The 20,159-nt window shown below is 37.0% G+C and overlaps 1 protein-coding gene across 3 annotated transcripts in view; it reads left to right on the plus strand.

Annotated features, from left to right (window-relative positions):
• The window catches only part of INTS9 (integrator complex subunit 9), a 108,907-nt gene that overhangs the window by 14,359 nt on the left and 74,389 nt on the right, over window positions 1–20,159 (plus strand). For 2 of the 3 annotated variants that reach the window (XM_082402778.1, XM_082402779.1), the window contains exon 2: window positions 16,477–16,604. In XM_082402778.1, the coding sequence (XP_082258904.1) occupies window positions 16,477–16,604 (128 nt within the window). Of the gene's footprint in view, window positions 1–194; window positions 7,788–8,165; window positions 15,618–16,476; window positions 16,605–20,159 lie in introns of those variants that run through there. The other variant, XM_082402777.1, reaches the window with a different exon arrangement.

Raw genomic sequence — 20,159 nt, forward strand, 5'->3', positions numbered from 1 at the left:
CTAGTGTGCGGAGAGAGCATTTTCTCTCAGCGTAGAGAGACAGCCAACAATGTTTCTTCCCAAGCCAACCCCTATTTTCCCTCCCTCACCCTTAATATTTACTGTCAACACTACCACCCTTTGTGAGCTTCTGTTGGGGGCAGGGTGGGGGGGGTGGGGGGGCGGGTTGCTTTTTATGACGACTCTCTCCTTCTTTACTCATTTTCATGGAAAGCCAAGTCAGAGGACAGGGTAAGCAAGAGGGAGCAGCCATAAGTGTCAGTTACCCAGCTGTGGGTGATGTTTAGCCACGCTTCAACCAGAAAGTGGCTTCTCTGTGTTCACCATGCATGCTAGAGATTTGCTGCTCAAGTGGAAAATTATCCCTCTATTTTATCCAGCTGTGTAGTCAGTGTGACAGTGAGTGCGATTGGCACCTTTAACAGCTCTCCTGCAAGATAGAATCGAGACAAAGTGGAAGAAAGTGAAAGATTACCAAATAAAATTGAAATGTATTTATAGAAATCTCTGAGTGTTGGAGGGCCTGGCCCAAAATTCGTAGCAGGGGTAATAGTTCCAAATTAGGCAGATTTGGCTCAGTGGAAGCCGGTTTAACTCAGGATGCTGTGGTATCAGGCAGGGATTCTCCACAGAGTGTGCTTTCCCCTTCCCTGCCACACACTAAGAATCTTCTTATACACCCTGTTAGGGCATGGCATGTCTCCTAGCAAACTATAGTTATCGATGGCGGTAAATGTGTATACTCAGGTGTGTAGGTGCAGAGAAAAGTTCACAAGCCTTGGAAGAGCTTGGTTCCTCATTTTTAAAAGAGGTATTTGGACTAGATTAACTTAGAATTCCTTCAGTCTTATAAATCATGTAATTTCTTATTTGCATAGAGCTAGTTGTAAAAGAACTCAGTGGCATAGACACATCTTGACTGGTTATATAAAAGACCAAAGAGTTTTGGTTGACCCAGTGAAATGATAGAATAATGAGAGACAATATTTTTGTGTTAAAAGAGAGCTTAGAAATAATCTAGTCGGACTTCCCTGGCGGTCCAGTGGTTAAGAATCCGCGCTTCCACCGCAGGGGTAACAGGTTCTGTCCCTGGTCGGGGAACTAAGATCCCGCATGCCCCATGGTGCGGTGAAAGAAAGAAAGGAAGGAAGGAAGGAAGGAAAGGGTGGGAGGAAGGAAAGAGAGAGAGAGAGAGAAAGGGAAAGAAAGAGAAAGGAAGGAAGGAAGGGAAAGGAAAGGAAGGAAGGAGAGAGAGAGAGGGAGGGAGGGGGAGAGAGAGAGAAAGAAAGAGAGAAAGAGAAAGAATCTAGTCAGGTCTCTTCAGATGAAGAAATTTGAGGCCCAGAGAACTTAGGGATTCGTTTTGATTAACACTAACTTAGAGGCAGAGTTAGAACTAATGATTTATGACTAGGTTAAAGGAGATGTTGGATGCTATGGTGTACAGCTCAGCAGTAAGATCTGACTCTGGTTTATTTAAGCTAAAAATAAATTTTCACTTTGGAAAACAGTTCAGTAGTTTCTTAAAAGGTGAAACATATATAGCCTAGCAATTCCACTCTTAAATATTTACCCAAGGGAAATGAAATTGTATGCCTCTACAAAAATCTGTATGTGAATATTTATGGCAGCTTTATTCATAATTGTCAAAAACTGAAAACAACAACCCAAATATCCATCAGTTTGTGGATGTTATCAATAAGCATCTGTGGTACATCCATACAATGGAATACTTCTTAGCAATAAAAAAAAGAGTGGGCTATTGATATATGCAACAACAAGGATGACTCTCAAAAGAATTATACTGGTAGTGTTCGAGATTTCCAGTTGCTCTGTATCCTTGCCAGCACTTGTCAGTCTTTAGTTTTGACCCTTCTTGTAAAAGTGTAGTGGTACCTCACTGTGGTTTTAATTGGTATTTCTCTAAGCACTCATGTTTAGCATCTCTTCATTTGCCATCCATATGTCTTCTTCAGCGAATGCCTCCTCACATATTTTACCCATTTTTACTGCATTGTTTGTGCTGTTGTTGAGTTGTAAGAATTCTTTTTTTATAAAACGGATAAAAATGATATTAATGTGAATTTATTTTCTAAGTTAAAAATCATTACATTTATGTATCATAAAATCAATCAATGAGGAAAAATGAGGCTCTTCTGATAAACACAAAAATCTGAAATCAAGGGTCAGGGAACTACCTTCTTATATTAACATTGAATTTATTTGTGGGTTTTTTTAAATAAATTTATTTATTTATTTTTGGCTGTGTTGGGTCTTTGTTGCTGCACGCAGGCTTTCTCTAGTTGTGGCAAGCAGGGGCTACTCTTTGTTGCGGTGCGGTTGCTTCTCATTGCAGTGGCTTCTTGTTGCGGAGCACAGGCTCTAGGCGCTCAAGCTTCAGTAGTTGTGGCACGCGGGCTCAGTAGTTGTGGCTCACGGGCTCTAGAACACAGGCCCAGTAGTTGTGGCGCACGGGCTTAGTTGCTCCGCGGTATGTGGGATCTTCCCGGACCAGGGCTCGAACCCGTGTCCCCTGCATTGGTGGGCAGATTCTTAACCACTGTGCCACCAGGGAAGCCCAATTTATTTGTTTTTTACTTTGGCTGGAGTTGTAAGAATTCTTTTTAATTTTCTGTTTTCAAGTTCTTTATCAGATACGTGTTTTGTAAATATTTTCTCCCAATCTCTGAGTTACCTTTCGTTTTAAGGGTGTCTTTTGAAGAAGTTTTAAATTTTGATTAAGTTCAATTTATAGGTTTTCTTTTCATATTCTTGTTCTTTATCTAATCTAAGAAATCTTTGCCTAACTTTCCCTCTCTTTTTCTAGAATTGCCCTATCCTATACAGTATCCATCAGTTGCATGTGACTATTAAACAATAGAATTTAAAATTCTATTTTATTTTAATTAATTAAACTTTAAATTAAAAGCTGATAACTTGATTCAGTTATTGAGGAAATTTTAAGTATGTTCAGAAGATCTAACTAAAACTAAATTAAAAAAAGAAAACTTAAAATGACTTTATCATGGGACTTCCCTGGTGGTCCAGTGGTTAAGATTCCATGCGGGCCCAGGTTCAATCCCTGGCCAGGGATCCCACATGCCACAACTAAGAGCCTGCATGCCGCAACTGAAAGATTCCCATATGCCACAACTAAAGATCCCGCACACCGCAATGAAGATCCCACATGCCGCAACTAAGACCCGGTGCAACCAAATAACTAAATGAATTAGTTAATTAATTAATTTTTTTTTAAGAAAAGTTAGGGACTTCCCAGGCAGCGCAGTGGTTAAGAATCTGCCTGCCAATGCAGGGGACACGGGTTCGAGCCCTGATCCGGGAAGATCCCACATGCCACGGAGCAACCAAGCCCATGTGCCACAACTACTGAAGCCTGTGCTCTAGAGCCTGTGCTCCTCAACAAGAGAAGCCATGGCAATGAGAAGCCCGAGCACCGCAAGGAAGAGTAGCCCCTGCTCAACTAGAGAAAGCCCGTGCACAGCATTGAAGACCCATCGCAGCCAAAAATAAATTAATTAATTTAAAAAGTCAATTCACTTCCCCCACCTTAACAAGTCAAATTGTTGTTGTTGTTTTTTAAATGACTATCATTAGGAAATGCCACATTTTTAAAATGTTAAAATATACTAGCATACAACTTCTCAGGGGTATGGAAATGACTGTGTCGGCAGTCTTAATTAACTAATTGAATGCTCTCCCTTCTTGGTCTGTTCCAAGCTGTCTGTCTTATAAGTAACCTAGCAGGGGTTAGGTAGTGGTTCAACAGGGAAACAATATTGAGGGAGAAGTTAGAAAAGATGATTAGGAAAACACTATAGTCACTTTTATTGCTAAGATTCTTGGATTTTTTTTTTCTATCCAACTATCCTATCCATATCAAATCTGTTGCTCTTAGTATAATACACTGTTATAGTTTTTCTTCTTTCTAACATATTAGTGGAATGATTTAAGAGAAAGTATTCGGAACTTGTACTCGTTGGAGTGCAAAATCAGTTTGTTATTAACTGGGTGACCTTGGGCCTTGACAATTGAATTGGTATCAGTAGTATTTACTTCACTCAGTTTTGGGGTAAGAGCTAATTAAATATTGGATAGAAAATATTTGTCGATAATTCTTATTGTTAGTGAAGGTAATTCATACAATGATAGTTTCAATTCCTACTCCTTTCTAAGCAAGGGTCTACTTTTATTTTTAGAATTCCCTTTCAAGTGTCAGCTTTGATGTGTATTTTTATGAATATGTATGTTTTATAAATATAACTATCATATTAATATAACATTTCTGGTAATTAGATAATTATCAATATTATTTGAAAATCTTTCATAAAATTAAAAAGCTTTGCTGAATCTTATTAGAGAAGTGTTTTGCCAAACTGCATATGACTAGAAAGCATCAAGGAGTTTATTAAAGTTACTAACGTAATCTCAAATTTAGACAAAATCTGGGAGTTATTTTTGTTTCCTTCCTCTAAGGCAATATCTTGTTGAATCATGAGGTAGCAGTCTCACTTTATTTCATTTCCATTGCCATGTCAGTAGTTGTAAGTGTTGTTCACTTTGCATCAGGACAAATATAGTATCAAAATGAAAATCATGAACCATTATCACTAGTAGTTCCTTGAAAATTAACAAGTATACCTAGCAAATGCTATACTAATACTAAAATATCCATTAAGATCTCTTAGATTTTATTTTTGTACCATGAGACTTTTGTCATAAGGAAAAGAGCACTACAAATTTTGACAGTAGTAGGAAAGGTATAGTTGCATAATTCTAATGTCTGCGGAGGTGTCTGATAACCATACAGAAAAGACACTCTTGGCCTCATTACTAACATTAAATAGATGTTAATAGTTTGCCCTTTTTTTTTTTTTTTTAGATCAGATCTCCTTCCTCCCCTCCCCGCTTTTGACATAAGTTGTATTTAAAGCTAAGATCCCCAACCTTTACTTTTCCTCCCTCTCCAGAGGTTACTACTTTCTTCAAGTTGACGTGTATCATACCCATATGTGCTTTTATTAGTTTAGTATATGTTAAGGTGTGTGTATATTCAGTATTATTAGGTATTGCCAAATTATCCTCCAGAATGATTGTACCAATTTATACTCCATTTTGACTACATATTTCCAATACATTGTATTATTAGTCTAATTTTAGCCTATCTAAATTGTCTTATTTAGCCTATCAATTATTGTCTTATTTTGCATGTCCTTGATTGTAATGATACTGAGTTCTTTATATCTTTATTTTTTGACCACTCTTGTTTTCCCATTCTGTTGGGGTTTTTTGGTTTTTGGTTTTTGTCTTTTTGGCCGCACCGCGCAGCATGCCGAACTTCCCCGACCAGGGATCCAACCCATGCCCCCTGCAGTGGAAGCGCGGAGTCTTAACCACTGGACCGCCAGGGAAGCCCATTTCTGTTGAGTTTTTAAATCTTTTTATTGTTGATTTGTACGAGCTTTTTATACTGAATAGGTTCCCAATGCTTTTTTTAATAACACATAATGGAAATATCGTCTCTCAATCTCTGGCTTGTGTTTTCACTCTGTTAATGGTGTCTTTTGAAGATTTTCAAAGTACCATAGTCAAATATGTGAATCTTTGTCTTATAGTTTGTGCTTCTTGTCTCTTAAGAAATTCTCCACTATCCCAGGGTGATAAGGTATTTTCCTCTTTTTGTTTTATTTTTCACTACAAGTTGTAAAGTTTTTGTCATCATATCTTAAGTATTTAAGTCATCTGGAATTAATTTTTTTGTGTGGTGTGAAATAATTTTTTCCAAATGGGTTACAAACTTTCCCAGCACCATATGTTGACAATGGTACTTTTATCATATGTCCTAGACAAGTATGTGCCTCTTTTCTGGACTGTTTATTCCTTTTCCGTTGGTCCATTAGCTATCTTAGTGCAGCATCCTACTGTTAATTACATTATAGTAAGTTGTAATACCAGAAAATTTAAATCCTCTCTAATCATTGTTCTTTAATATTTTTTAGCTAATCATAGCCCTTGACTCTTTCATATAATTCTTAATTTCCATAAAAAATAGGTTAGTGAGAACTGATTTTTTTTTTCTTTTTAGTAGAGAGATTTATTTTAAGGAATTGGCTCACTTCACGTATAATGTAAGAACCTTACAACAGTGTACTTCCAAGTCCTCCTTCCCATTCTTTGTGCTGTGGTGCTCACACATTTTATTTTTATACATGTTATAAATTCCACAATATGTTGTTACCATTTTTCCTTTAGACAGTTAATTATGTTTTTAAACAATTTTTAAAAGAAAAGTAGCTTTTTATATTTACATTTATTTTCACCATTTTCAGAGTTCTTCACTTTTTTTATAGATTCTGTCTATTATAATATTCCTTCTTTCTAAAGAACTTCCTTAACATTTTTGTAACACAGTCTGTTGGCAATGAATTCTCTCACCTTTTATTTGTCTCAGAGTCTTTTTTTTTTCTCCAGCTAAGTTTCCCTTTGTTTTTTACCTTTTTTTCTTCCAGTTGTAATGAGATATAATTGACATACAGCACTGTATCAGTTTAGGGTGTACAGCATAATGATTTAACGTACATGTATCACAAGATGATGACCACAGTAAATTTAGTGAACACTGATCATTTCATACAGGTATAAAATTAAAGAAATAGAAAAAAAAATTTTTCCTTGTGATGAGAATTCTTAGGATTTACTCTCTTACCAGCTTTCATATATAACATAGAGCAGTGTTAATTATATTTATCATGTAATACATTATATTCCTAGTACTTACTTATCTTATAACTGGAAGTTTGTACCTTTCGACCACCTTCATCCAATTCCTCCTCCCCACACCCCCACCTCTGGTAACCACAGATTTGATCTCTTTTTCTATGAGTTTGTTTGTTTGTTTGTTGTGAAGTATAATTGACCTATAACTATTAGTTCCCATTACACAACATAGTGATTCAGTATTTCTGTATATTTCAAAATGATCACCATGATAAGTCTAGTACCATCTGTCACCATACAAAGATATTACATAATTATTGATTATATTCTCCACACTGTATATTTCAAACCCATGACTCATTAATTTTGCATCTGGAAGTTTGAACCTCTTAATCTCTCTCACCTATTTATTTCTATTTTTAACAACAGTTTATTTTCCTTTCCAATTAACGTTATTTTTAAGGAGAGTTTTATAGGTTTTTTAAAGTTTTTATATGATTTTATACTTCTTTTTTATTTTATGTTACATTTAATTTTTTGCCATATGAATGATATTCTCATTTTAATTCTTACTAGTTTTACTGATCGTTCATGGTTGGCATGTAGGAACTCAATTTTTGTACATTGATTTTTTTCTATCTAGCAATCTTGATGAACTCTCCTATTAGTTGTAATAGGTTTCCTTCAGAATGTCTACTAATAATATCATCTGTGGACAGTGACATTTTATTTCTCCACTTCTAATCATTTCATCCTTTATTTTTCTTGTCTTATTGCATTATATATCATTTCCAGTATAGTATTAAATTTAAGCAGTCATAGTGGGTATCCTTTTGTTCTTGACGTTCAGGGAACTGTTTCTTATGCTTCATCATCAACTATGATGTAGGATTTGGTTAGAACCCTTTATCAGATTAAAGAAATATTTTTCTATTTATAGTTTGGTAAGAGTTTTTGCCTTTGAATTGATGTTGAGTTTTTTAAATACATTTTCGGAATCTTTTAAGATTTGTTTTTCCCTATATTCATTTATGTGTGAATTATGCTGATAGGTTTTCTTTTTTTTTTTTTTTTTTTTTTAATTTATTTTATTTATTTATTTTGGCCGCATTGGGTCTTCGTTGCTGCACACAGGCTTTCTCTAGTTGCGGTGAGCAGGGGCTACTCTTTGTTGTGGTGCACGGGCTTCTCACTGCAGTGGCTTCTCTTGTTGCTGAGCACGGGCTCTAGGCGCGCGGGCTTCAGTAGTTGTGGCACGCAGGCTCAGTAGTTGTGGCTCGCGGGCTCTAGAGTGCAGGCTCGGTAGTTGTGGCGCACGGGCTTAGTTGCTCCGCGGCATGTGGGATCTTCCCGGACCAGGGCTCGAACCTGTGTCCCCTGCATTAGCAGGCAGATTCCTAACCACTGTACCACCAGGGAAGCCCTGATAGGTTTTCTAATGTTGTGCCAGGAAGCAAAAGCATTACATAAAAATCAATTTGCTAGACGTATCTTTTTAATGTTGTATTTGAATCAGAAAGAACCAAAGTCTATTCCACTGCCAGAGAGAAAAAAAAACTGAACCTCTTTTCTCTGCTCATAGGTCTCCACAGTGAATATATGTGTTGGTTAAATAGAAAAAGGAGAAAAACAGGAAAAAATGGTGATGTCATTTACAACTTGCTTCATTAACACTCTTGCCTGTAAAAAAGTTCCTTTATGGTGTATACAATTCTCCTGAACAAGATTAAAGAGCTTTTGGCATTAACTCAACCTAAAGGTTATAGGTTACATTACAGATATTTAAAGGTAGTTTCAGCAGTAAAACTGCTTTAGAGTGAGAGAATCTTATCACCTTTTTTTTGTTTGTTTATTTTTTTGAACGGAAGGGAAAACCCAACAAAAGAAAATTACTGCTTATGATGGATTGCAGACATATATTTAATAATTTAATCTTTGCTTTACCTTATATTAGCCAGCTAACTAATTTTCTTTGTTCACTAGCTTATAAATTTAGTCTATATTCTTATCAACTCAAAATATGGCCTTTTAGAGCACATCATCTCCGCAAATTTTTCTTAGTCTCGGACAATTCCTTTCTCTCTGTGTAGCATAGCATGCTCTGGTGGTGAAGTGTACTCTCTCTGGATCTCATTCGCCTGGGTTCAAGTCCTGGCACAGCCTTTACAACTTTGGGACCTCATAATTTCTGTGCTTCATTTTTTTCCTCTGTAAAATGGAAATATAGTTCCTACCTCATAGCATTCGTGGGAGGATTAAAGGAATTAAATGTAAAGTTCTTAAAGAGTGCCTGTCATTTAATAAATACCATATCGTAATAACTATGTATATTATAATTATTTTAAATAAGACTAGGAAAGAGAAGAACATATACAATGTTTTAGTCCATGGTTCTTTCTGCAAAAGACAGACTTAAATATTTCTCAAAGGCAATTCACTAAAATTGAATTTGCCATATGATGAAATTGCCAAATTTACCAAATGTACTAACTTGCCAAATTCTTTATTTTTTATTTTTTTTATGCGATATAGTTGATTTGCCAAATTCTTGTGTTGTTGTTTTGTTTTGTGTTTTGTGGTTTGTTTGTTTTTTTTTCCTGAAGTTTGCAGTAATTCATACTGCTTTTGAAGATTTCTGTGAGGCTAGATTGGCTGGTTGTCATTTTGTGTTCATAGCAGCTTTTTAAGTGTTAGATTTGCTGAAATCTGAGGTCATAATGTGAGTCTTCTTAGTAATAGTTGTAATATTCAGAAACACATTTCAAAATCAGAAACCCCCAAGAGCTACGTATGAAAGGAGTACTAGAAAAATACCATTTGCTTGCTTAAGAGGTCAATAAGGAATATTGTCTGTGCAAGGAGCTTGTGCCAGTGCTTTGAGAGTATGAAAGTCTGATTTGTATGCTCCCCTATAAGTACGAATATTCAAGCTGAGAAATCAACTTAAAGATTGATCTCAAGATATTTCTTGGGGACCTGCCTCAACCTGTTCTACATAGAATTCCCACAGATGTAGCCCCACCAAAGATGGGCTCACCATCCAGAATTTTAAAACAACAGTAATGAAATCCACCTTGAGTTAGAATCAGCAATCATAACAAGACTCCCAAGAACTTCAGACAATTGTACAATCTGACGGAGATTCTAAAATTAAAATGTTAAAATGATCAAAGACATATATGAAGATATCAAACCTGTGAAAAGAACAAGATGCTGTTTTTTAAAGAGAACTTCTAGAAATGAAAAGCAGTCATTGAAAAGTTGAGTTACATAGCAGACTTGACACCAATAAGAAAGAATTAGCAAATTAAGATAGAGCTGAGGAAAGTATCCAGAATGCACTGTACAGGGCTAAAAAAGCAAAATATGAAAGGATAATTTAGTTACAGAGACAGAGAGTGAAATGAAACATTACAATGAATATTTAATAGGCATTCCACTAGTAGAAACTAGGAAGAATGGAGGAGAGATGGTATTCAAAATGATAATGACTGACAGTGTTTTTCACAGTTGTCAAAGATGAGTCCTTATATGTTAGAAGTATAATCCCCCCCCCAAAAAAAAGAAAATCATACCAATGTACATCTTAATGAAAGGTCAAAACATCAATGGCAAAGAGCTTTTAATAGCAACCTATAAGGGATTACCAGTTAGACTGGCAGCAAGTTTCTCATCAGCAATGATAGATGCCAGAAGACAGTTGGATTAGTATTTTTACCGTTCTAAGGTAATTTGCTACCCTATAATTCCACCACCATCACTGTTGAGGAGTAAATTCAAAATTAAGAAATTTCCAGACTAATAATGACTAAGAGTTTACCTTTTGAACACCATTTAAAGGAGGTAGACTAAAGGATGTATTTCAGGAAAAAGGGAATTGAACCCAAGAAATGGGATACAGGAAGGATTGGTGAACAAAGAAATTGGTTAAAATGATGGTAAATAATCATTAACTGTGAAAAATAGTGTAAAATAATTCATTGACTCTACAGTACTATTGTTAGGACATATCTTTCTTTTATTTACATAGCACTGAGGGAAAAAGCAACACTGAGAATTGAACCATGACAAGTTGCTTTAATGATGGTGTTGATCAGTACATGAATCTGTTACACAAACTTCTCTTTCCTTTTAAATTTCTTTTATCCAGTCCAAGGAATTTGGCAGTGCCTTCATGTGCATTGCTTCAAATGTGATAGGGAATCCTTTTGTACATATCTTGGTTACGGACCATAGCAAAGTTTCATCTATTTGTAAATAGCTTCCATAGTAGAAAAAAATCAATAACAACTAAAATTCGAGAACTCCAGAAATAACAGGATAACAGTATTATTGAGAAATACAGAGGTAACTAGAAGAAATAGCTGTTAAGAGTCAAAAGTAGTTGCCTCTCAAATTGGTGATTCATTTTTAACTGTGTGTGTATATGTGTAAAATTGCATTTAAAAAAACAGAAGACTGTTGACTGAAGGAAAAATTGGTATAGCTATATTATTTAGAAATAAATCTAGAAATAGATTTTAAGACAAAGAGCGTTACATAATGGTAAACCATGCACTAGTATTAATCCTGACCATTATATACCTAGCAATATAGCCTCAAGGTGTATAAAGCAAAATATGACAGAATTACAAAAAGAAATTGCCAGTTTCTTCTCTCCTAAGACTCAAAGTAGGTAAGGATATAGGAGATAAGATAATAAACTTAATCTGCTCTGTATAAAACAATTAGATTATATATTCCCAATTTTCATGCACACTGAATCATTTGTAAAAATCAGCTATTCACAGTGTACAGACTTACAAAGCAAGTTTCAATAAATATCAAAAAAGTATTATAAAATCTGTTCCCTGCCCACAAGAAAATTAGAAATCAGTAACCAAAAGATAACCATTTCCACCTTTATATTTGGAAGTTAAACCAAACACACACACACACACAACACACAGTTCTTTTGTAGCTCAAAGTAGAAATCACAATAGAAATGTCATTGTATTTAGAAATGGGTAAATTGAAAACACAATGTAAACTTGTAACATGTATCCAGAGCATCACTTACAGGGCTGTCTGTAGCCTGAATGCATATTTTAATCAGCTACACATCCAACTGCAGAAATTTAAAAAATATAACAGATAAAACCTGAAATAGAACAATAAAACTCAGAGCAGAAATTAAATAGAAATTGAAAAGCAAACATATATTTATGTTAATGATAATTGACTTGTTGGTTATGAGCTAAAGGAATACAACATTTTAAACTGTAAAGGAAGAAAAAATAAAATTAATAAAAGAGAAAGCAGTGCATTGCTCCTGGCTCAGAGAAATGTTATTGTATAGTAAAATTGGCAGCATTCCCTAAATATACAGATTAAATGTAGCTTCCATTTACATCCTTAGAAAAACTTTTTTTTAGAATTGAAGTCTAGTCATTCTAGCTTATTTTCAAATATTACAAGGTAAAAACTTTACAGCATTGAGATGAAAACGGAAAACAAAAACAAAAAAACAGTGGATAGAATAGAGATTTCAGAAATATATTCAGACTACTAAAGGACTCAGAGGTGTTAAAAACCAAGGATAAGTTAAAGGTGAAAGGAGTTGCCTTTAATGAATTCTGCAAGGACATTTAGGAAAATGGACTCATGTTTTTGTCCCAGTTGTGCATAAGAGATCAATTTAGGACTATTTATGAAAACAGTATTTTCAGAGATCAGATTGGTTTGTCAACATAATAGCTATTCCTCAGAAGTGTGTCAGCATCAAAAGGAAAGCAACAAAGAGAAAGGCAGAATATGGATAGTTAAATCTGAGTAATGGGAGTTTACTGTACTAATTTTGCTTACTTGTATGTTTGAAATTTTCCGTAATAAAACTTTTTTAAATGAAAGTAAGAGAATGAGAAATATATGTACTAAGTATAACTGATAAAAATTTTTACCCAAAAAATATAAACAATGCTTATATATGTTAAGCATATATAAGTTCTGAAACCAGATTTATTCAGTGGTAAAAAGAAATCAACAGGCACATGAGGAAATATAGATAATAAATTATTACACAGAAAAATCTGCAGCTTTGTTATTGAGTAGAAATAAAATTAACATGAAAGCACTGCTGTGTGCTTATTAAGCTAGAAAAAATAAAAATTGTAAAACCTTATGTTGGCTACAATATTCGCTTCTGTACTCAGTAGTAACTGTATCTTCCTGCAGGGAAAACTAGCAATAGAAAAATATTTGTAAAATTATTCATTCACTTTACCTAGTTTTATGGGATACACAGATGTCTAAAACATTAGTGAATGCCACACAGAATAGAATTTCTTCTCTAAAATCCTGTAAATTTAGGTGCCCCCCCCAAAAAAAATTTAGGTGACCTCTTCAGCCTCTTAATGATTTTATAACTATAGCAACAATGAGCACATACTGTCATGTTCTGTATCTATTCATTTAGTCCTCACAACTTTAGGAGGGTAGCTTCTATTACTGCATCCTTCAGATAAGGAAGCTCAATCTTGGCGAAGTTAAGTAACTTTCCCAAAATCACACAATAATGAGCACAACCAAGATGTGAACCTAGGCAGTCTTACTTCAAACTCCCTGCTTTAAATCATTTCTTCAAACTGCCTCTCAAAATTAATTCATTTATCAAGTAGTTGATTTCCTGTTTAGGGCCATTTAATTGCTCCTAGATAGCTGCTACTAACATGTACTAACATTATAGAGGCATTTTGGTGCAGATTCTAGATGGTTTTGACCATAATGCTGATGGGAATAAGCAGTGAAACAGATCTTCTCCTATATTCCTGATGACATTGTAAATAGGCACAGCCTTTTTTGGAAAGCATTTTGGCAGCATATTTCAAAAGCCATAAAATGCTCATATTTTTTGACCTAGTTAATGCCACTTCTGGGAATCCTCTGAAGAAACAGTCCAATATGGAAAAAGCCTTGAGCACTAAAGTTATCACCACAGCCATGTTTGTAATAAAGCAACTGAAAGCAACCCTAAATGTTCAACAGTAAGAGAATAATTAAACAGGTGATGGTATATTTACTTAGGCAGCCAATAAAGATGGAGTGATATGCAACATAGACAAAACACAGCCATGAATCTTAAAAGCAGCATACAGAGCAATAGGTGCACTAAAATTATAGCTTTTACAAATATGAAAAAAGATAGGGACTGTAGAAATGCTGTGGGTAATATTTTTCTTTCTGGTATTTTTCAAATTTTCTGTCATATTTATTTCTAATTGCAGAATTAAAATCACATGATTACTTAATGTTTTTGTGTATCAGTCCCTAACTCTCGCTAGATTATAATCTGCTTGGTGACTGTAGGCAGCATATTAGAAACGTGCAAAGAGCACCACTGGAGCCAGGGAAACTTCGGGAACCTTGCCAGGTGCCTCATTTACTGGTGACAGTTACTCTGTGTCTCAGCAGACTGAGTTGACCCACAAAGTGAGCAGTGCACTTTGGGAAGCACGAGTGGGATCTATGGAGTCAGGAGACCTTGCTGTGTGTCTTTGGCTCTCTCTTCTCAGACAAGCCCCTCAAACTGTGTAAAACTCAATTTCCTGATCCATAAAATTGGAGCTAGTGAGATCAAGGTCTGGCACTCTTTCAGTAGACGCTCTGAAAATGTTTCTCCCATTCAGTTATGGCCCTTATAAAGTGTTCCTCACCTTTCTTTATCCTTGGACGATAGGAGCAAATGTAAAGTCTGTTGGCTAACTTCCTTTGCCTGAAATCTTTTGAGCAGAAGCTTTTACATGTCCATCTTCTGTCTTCTGCTGCAACTTGTTATCCGTGATTTAAAGATGAAGATAAAAAAGATTTTGTCATTGAGTGTGACTGACTAAATTTTCAGTTTTGTTTTAATAATATTTTTGTTTTCTGATTATAAAAGTATGGTAAATGCTCATTGTCAAACGTTTGGAAAATGCAGGAAGCTGAAAGGAGAAAATTACACCATAATCTTTAAACCCAGAAATAACCATTATATACATTTCATTTATTTTCTTTTTAGGTTTTTCTGAGTATCTGATTTTTTTTTTTTTATAAAGGAGAAATATAGGAAAGTCCTCTGTCATGTTTGGGGCAGGTTTAACGGGGTGCTTTGTGTTCATTTTGAGATAGTTTTTCTTTAACAAGTACGTAATTCTTAGATAGGGGTAAAAACCAAGCTAGCAATAGGGAACCAGATGGAGAAGGGAGGGGTAGGAATAGCTCTGCCTTGATTAGTAGGAAAATTTTTCCCGTAGTTCTGATACCTATCAAAGAATGAACTTAGGTAAAGAATAATTACCCAAATCATGCTTCCTGGACTTTTTAGTACTTTTTTTGTTACTGTTTTCATTATAAGTAACCGTGTACCCTTTCAGGCCATGAGTTGTGAATTATGGATTGGGAAATATAATTATCTTTCACAAACTTGGAATAAAGAAGCTCGCAAGGGACTTCCCTGGCAGTCCAGTGGGTAGGGCTCCGCGCTTCCACTGAGGGGCTATGGGTTCAATCCCTGCTTGGGGAACTAAGATCCCACAAGCCATGCAGTGCGGCCAAAAAAGAAGGTTGCAAAATAATCACAATTTCTTGGCTCCTGACCTTTTAGAACCTGCAGTTTTAAAAACTCATCAGTTCCTGTAATGTCTTCTGGAGAAAACTAGGAAATTTATCCAGTGACAGAACCAACGAGCAGCGAAGCCTTAGCCTGCGCTGCGGTGGCCATGTGAGGGCAAGCACTGATGTCGCGCTACCCTGACTTGCGCTTAAATCCGGAAGAATGTGTCTGTCAGGAGATGGGAACCATTGACCCCTCCATCTTCTGGGCTTTGCTGTTCAAGGGAGGCTTCTATGGAGTGAAGAAGAGAGAGGTGGGAGAAAAGGTCTTTTCCCTCTTCTTTCATTCATTGTCTTCAGAACAGCAGTCGAATTATGAAAGGTGACACAGGGTCCATCCCATATAAATAACTTTCAGTGTGGCGTATCTGTCATCCGCACTCCATTGAGGAGGACCTGAGGGATGTTTGAGGTCAGCGTGCTGGTTTGCCTCATCACTCCCCTTTGAATACGCCTTTGTGGCTCACGCCCCTTTGACTTCTGAGGACTGCGGCCGCAGGCAAGAGGCTCTTGATTGGTTGGGAATGGGTGTCCCTCACTCCTGCCTAGTATCTGCACGTCAGGGAAGTCACTTGTCCTTTGGAGTCATTTCTGCTGACAAGGCTGAGCCATCACCCCCTTACTGATGCTTGTTTGTTAACCCTTCCCAAGCATTTCCTCTTGCAGGAAAGTCACCCGACTTATTTACAGAGAAGCAAACGTAACCTGTAGCACAGTTTGAGGTTCCAGCTTAGAATTTAATTGACTTTACACAGTACTTAGGTCTGACAGGATAGTGGGAATTTCTAAGTGTCATGTGAGAGTGGAGCAGAAAACTACAGCCAGGAAAACTTCTGTTTAGAATAACCTTGGCCCCTCCAAAACTCTACTTGCCTGAGCTGTAAGTTGGTACCCCGCGAAGAACTGGGTATGATCTGAGATTTTTGAGGGTGCTGAATCCTAGGGGAAGTGGTATCCAGCACTGTAAAAGGGAGGAAGCCATATAGAAAGTTAGCTGAATTTACACAGTGCTCTCATGAGAGAAGATGATCAGCTTTATTTAATTCACTTTATTTTTTAGACTTTTTCTATAACTAATTATTGACAAAAGTGATTTGTTTGTTTGTTTTTCAGTATTGCCTGTCAGGGCACCCAACCTTACCATGCAATGTGCTCAAATTCAAATCAACCACCGTTATGCTGGACTGTGGACTGGACATGAATTCCACCCTCAATTTCCTTCCTTTGCCACTTGTTCAAAGGTATGTGCTGATGCATCCGAGACAAAATGAGCTTTGGTTTGCTGAAAAACGGTACGCAGTAGCATCAAGATGACCAGTACCTTGTGTGTTGTCCTAAGTTTACTTTGTTCCCTTAAAAATGTTCTTCATCAAAATAATTTCCTTTGGCTGGGTTGATGGAAAGTGTTGTATTGATTTATTGATTGACTTCTTTATTATAACTTCTTCTGAGCTTCTGTTAAATGTTCCTGCAACTACTCAGTGCAAGTGAAGTCATATATATTTCATCTTTCTTGCTAATTCATGTAGGAGCTGATAAATGGTCAACTGATGAGCCCCACGAATTGAATTTTAGAATCATTTAACTGCCTTTGCAGGGACTTGACATCATAGAGCCTGACATTTCTTTTTGATAGGTATCTATGCATTATTTTCATACTAGTCAGCTGTAGATATCGTAGAATCTTACATGAAGCCAAAGTCCATGTCTTAAAGTAGACAGATTACCCCAGGCCTACAGGCAGCACTGTTTACTCTTACTAAGACCTTGTCTAGGAGATTGGTTTTCCAGCTTGCTGCTATTTAGAAGCAGCACTTTATAAAAGGAGTGGGTAACTTTTAGAAGCAGATATACTCCCAGCAGCAAAAAGTGATACCGCATGAAGGAAAGGAGACAGAAAAGCTATCTAAAGCAAATTTAAGAGCTTAAAAGCATAACGAGCTGGTTAAACCATCTAACGTATCTCATTCACTGCTGAAGACTTCACTGTGTGCAGTGATTATTCATAATGATAACCCCGTGAACCATCTAGGAAAAGTATAATTAAAAATCAACGATTGGGCTTCCCTGGTGGCGCAGTGGTTGAGAGTCTGCCTGCCAATGCAGGGCACACGGGTTCGAGCCCTGGTCTGGGAAGATCCCACATGCCACGGAGCAACTGGGCCCGTGAGCCACAATTGCTGAGCCTGCGCGTCTGGAGCCTGTGCTCTGCAACAAGAGAGGCCGCGATAGTGAGAGGCCCGCGCACCGCGATGAAGAGTGGCCCCCACTTGCCACAACTAGAGAAAGCCCTCGCACAGAAACGAGGACCCAACACAGCCATTAAAAAAAAAAAAAAAAAAAAAAAAATCAACGATTGACTTTTTTCTGAGATAAGGGATACAGTAAGGTGATGGGGACAAGGTCAGAGTTAATTCCAGATTACATTTTATGCATAGCTGATAAAACTCAGTTATAATCACATCCAGCACTTAGAAATACTTTTACCATCCATAGATATTATCCAGAAGGGAAAAAAAAAATGTATTTAGAGTTCATTTAGGAACTATAGGTGTCATATATATTTCTCAACAAAAATGACTGCATGTTTCTTATTAAAATAGCCTGATATCATTGTCTGTTTCCTTCCAAAGATTAAAATGTTCATTCACTTGGTATTAAGAATCTGCAGTGTCCTAGACCAGGGGATACAGACATGAACAAGACAACTTTTCTTTTGTCATGGAATTTATAGTCTGTCAGGGGAGAAAGAATTACACAGTTGAAATTTTAATTATACTTGTGGTACAAAAAACAGCTATATACTTGTGATAATTACTAAAGAAAATAAAATACGGGGTATGCTGAGGGTTGCCAAAAGGGGGCCTACATGCTCAGCAGGGTCATGAATCATCTAGGTGTTCAAAACCTGAGTTGGGCAGACAGTCCTAGCTACATGTTTTCCCTTTCCTGTTCATTCCTGTCTTTACCTAATTCTGTATTCTCAAGTGAATACAGAATCCACTTCTACTCTCTCTTCCCCTTGTCATTGTTTTTCTCTCAGAGGGAGGTTATACTAATGGGATGATTAGCAGCCCCTGGCAGTTCCTTACAAAAAGTGTCTTCATTTGCTCAGGCCAGAAACCTTGGAGGTCCACTTGGCTAAAATAGTATCCCCAGTCCCTCTCTATCCCCTCATCCTGCTTTATTTGTCTTCAGAGCACTTCTCATTACATCATATATACATACTTGGTTTATATATTGTCTTTCTTCTCCACTAAAAGGTAAGTTTTATAAGGGCAGAGATTTTGTTTGCTCTCCACTGTATCCCCAGTGCCTAAAAGAGTTCTTGGCATGCAGTAGCTGCTCCGTAAATATTTGTCATAGGAATGAATCCCTTTGTCTTCTCTGGATTTCAACCCTTCTCTCCTTCTGCATCATTTCGCTATTGTAATCTTTCCTTTATCTTGAATCTTTCCATCTTGACTCAGTCCTTCCCATTTAATTATGCTGTCACTTCTAACTTAAAATGTAAAAGAAAAAGTAAATCTTTTTAACCTTCTCTAAACCCCACTTTCCCCTTCAGCATTCCTAACTCCTTCCCAGTCTGCTTTGCCCACACCAACCACCAGAACATCTCTCGGTAAATCACAAATGACTTCCATGTCATTAGCTATAATACGCACTTGTCATCCTCACCCTCCTTAGCCATTCAGCATCACTCTCCTCCATGATAATGCAGTCCTGGTTTTCGTTACTTCTCTGAATCTTTCTCTTCTATCTACTTTGGAGATTCATTTTCCTCTAGCTGGCCATCACACATGAGAATTCTTTAGTATTCAGTGCTTGGCCACAGAGGCTCCCCCAAGGGAATTTAATAAATGCTCAGAGGGACTTCCCTGGTGGCGCAGTGGTTACGAATCCGCCTGCCAACGCAGGGACACGGGTTCGAGCCCTGGTCCGGGAAGATCCCACGTGCCGCGGAGCAACTAAGCCCGTGTGCCACAACTACTGAGCCTGCGCTCTGGAGCCCGTGAGCCACAACTACTTAAGCCCTCGTGCCTAGAGCCCGTGCTCTGCAACAAGAGAAGCCACCGCAATGAGAAGCATGCGCACCACAACGAAGAGTAGCCCCCGCTCATCGCAAGTAGGGAAAGCCCACATGCAGCAACAAAGACCCAACGCAGCCAAAAATAAATAAATTTTTAAAAATAAAATAAAAAATAAATGCTCAGGGCCTCGATAACCATCCAGACAATAACTTACAAATGTGTATTTTTAGTTAAGTTCCACATGTGAGTTCCACATTCATAAATCCAAAATGCCTACTTGTTTCTCTCCTCGGATGTGCCTTTGAAAGCACTTCAGAACTCACCATACCCCAAACTGAGTTTATGATTAAACTTGGTCCAGAAGAGGAGAGTACACCCTCCCAGACCTGGTTTCCCCCCATGCTGCCGTATCTTAGGGAATGGCACCCTGTTATAAAAGCCAGAGAGCTGGGTGTTCACTTAGATGCCCCCTTCCTCACTTCCCACATCCAACCTTTCATTAAGCGTTGTCATTTTTACCTTCTAGATAGCTCTAGAATCCAGCCACTTCTCATAACTGCTACTGTGGTAGTCGTCATCCTCTTTTACAGGCATTACTGGTAAAGCTCCTAACCAGTTTCTTCAATTCTGTTCTTGCCCCTGTCTGAATCCAGAGTCTTCTTTTTGTGTAACTTTTTATTTTGAAATTGCTTCAGATTTACGGAAAAGTTGCAAGAATAGTTACAAGTCCCAGTTACTCTTACCAGTTACTAACATTTTATCACA

This window comes from Balaenoptera borealis (assembly GCF_965194805.1).
Source record: "Balaenoptera borealis genome assembly, chromosome: 8".
Classification (NCBI taxonomy): domain Eukaryota; kingdom Metazoa; phylum Chordata; class Mammalia; order Artiodactyla; family Balaenopteridae; genus Balaenoptera; species Balaenoptera borealis.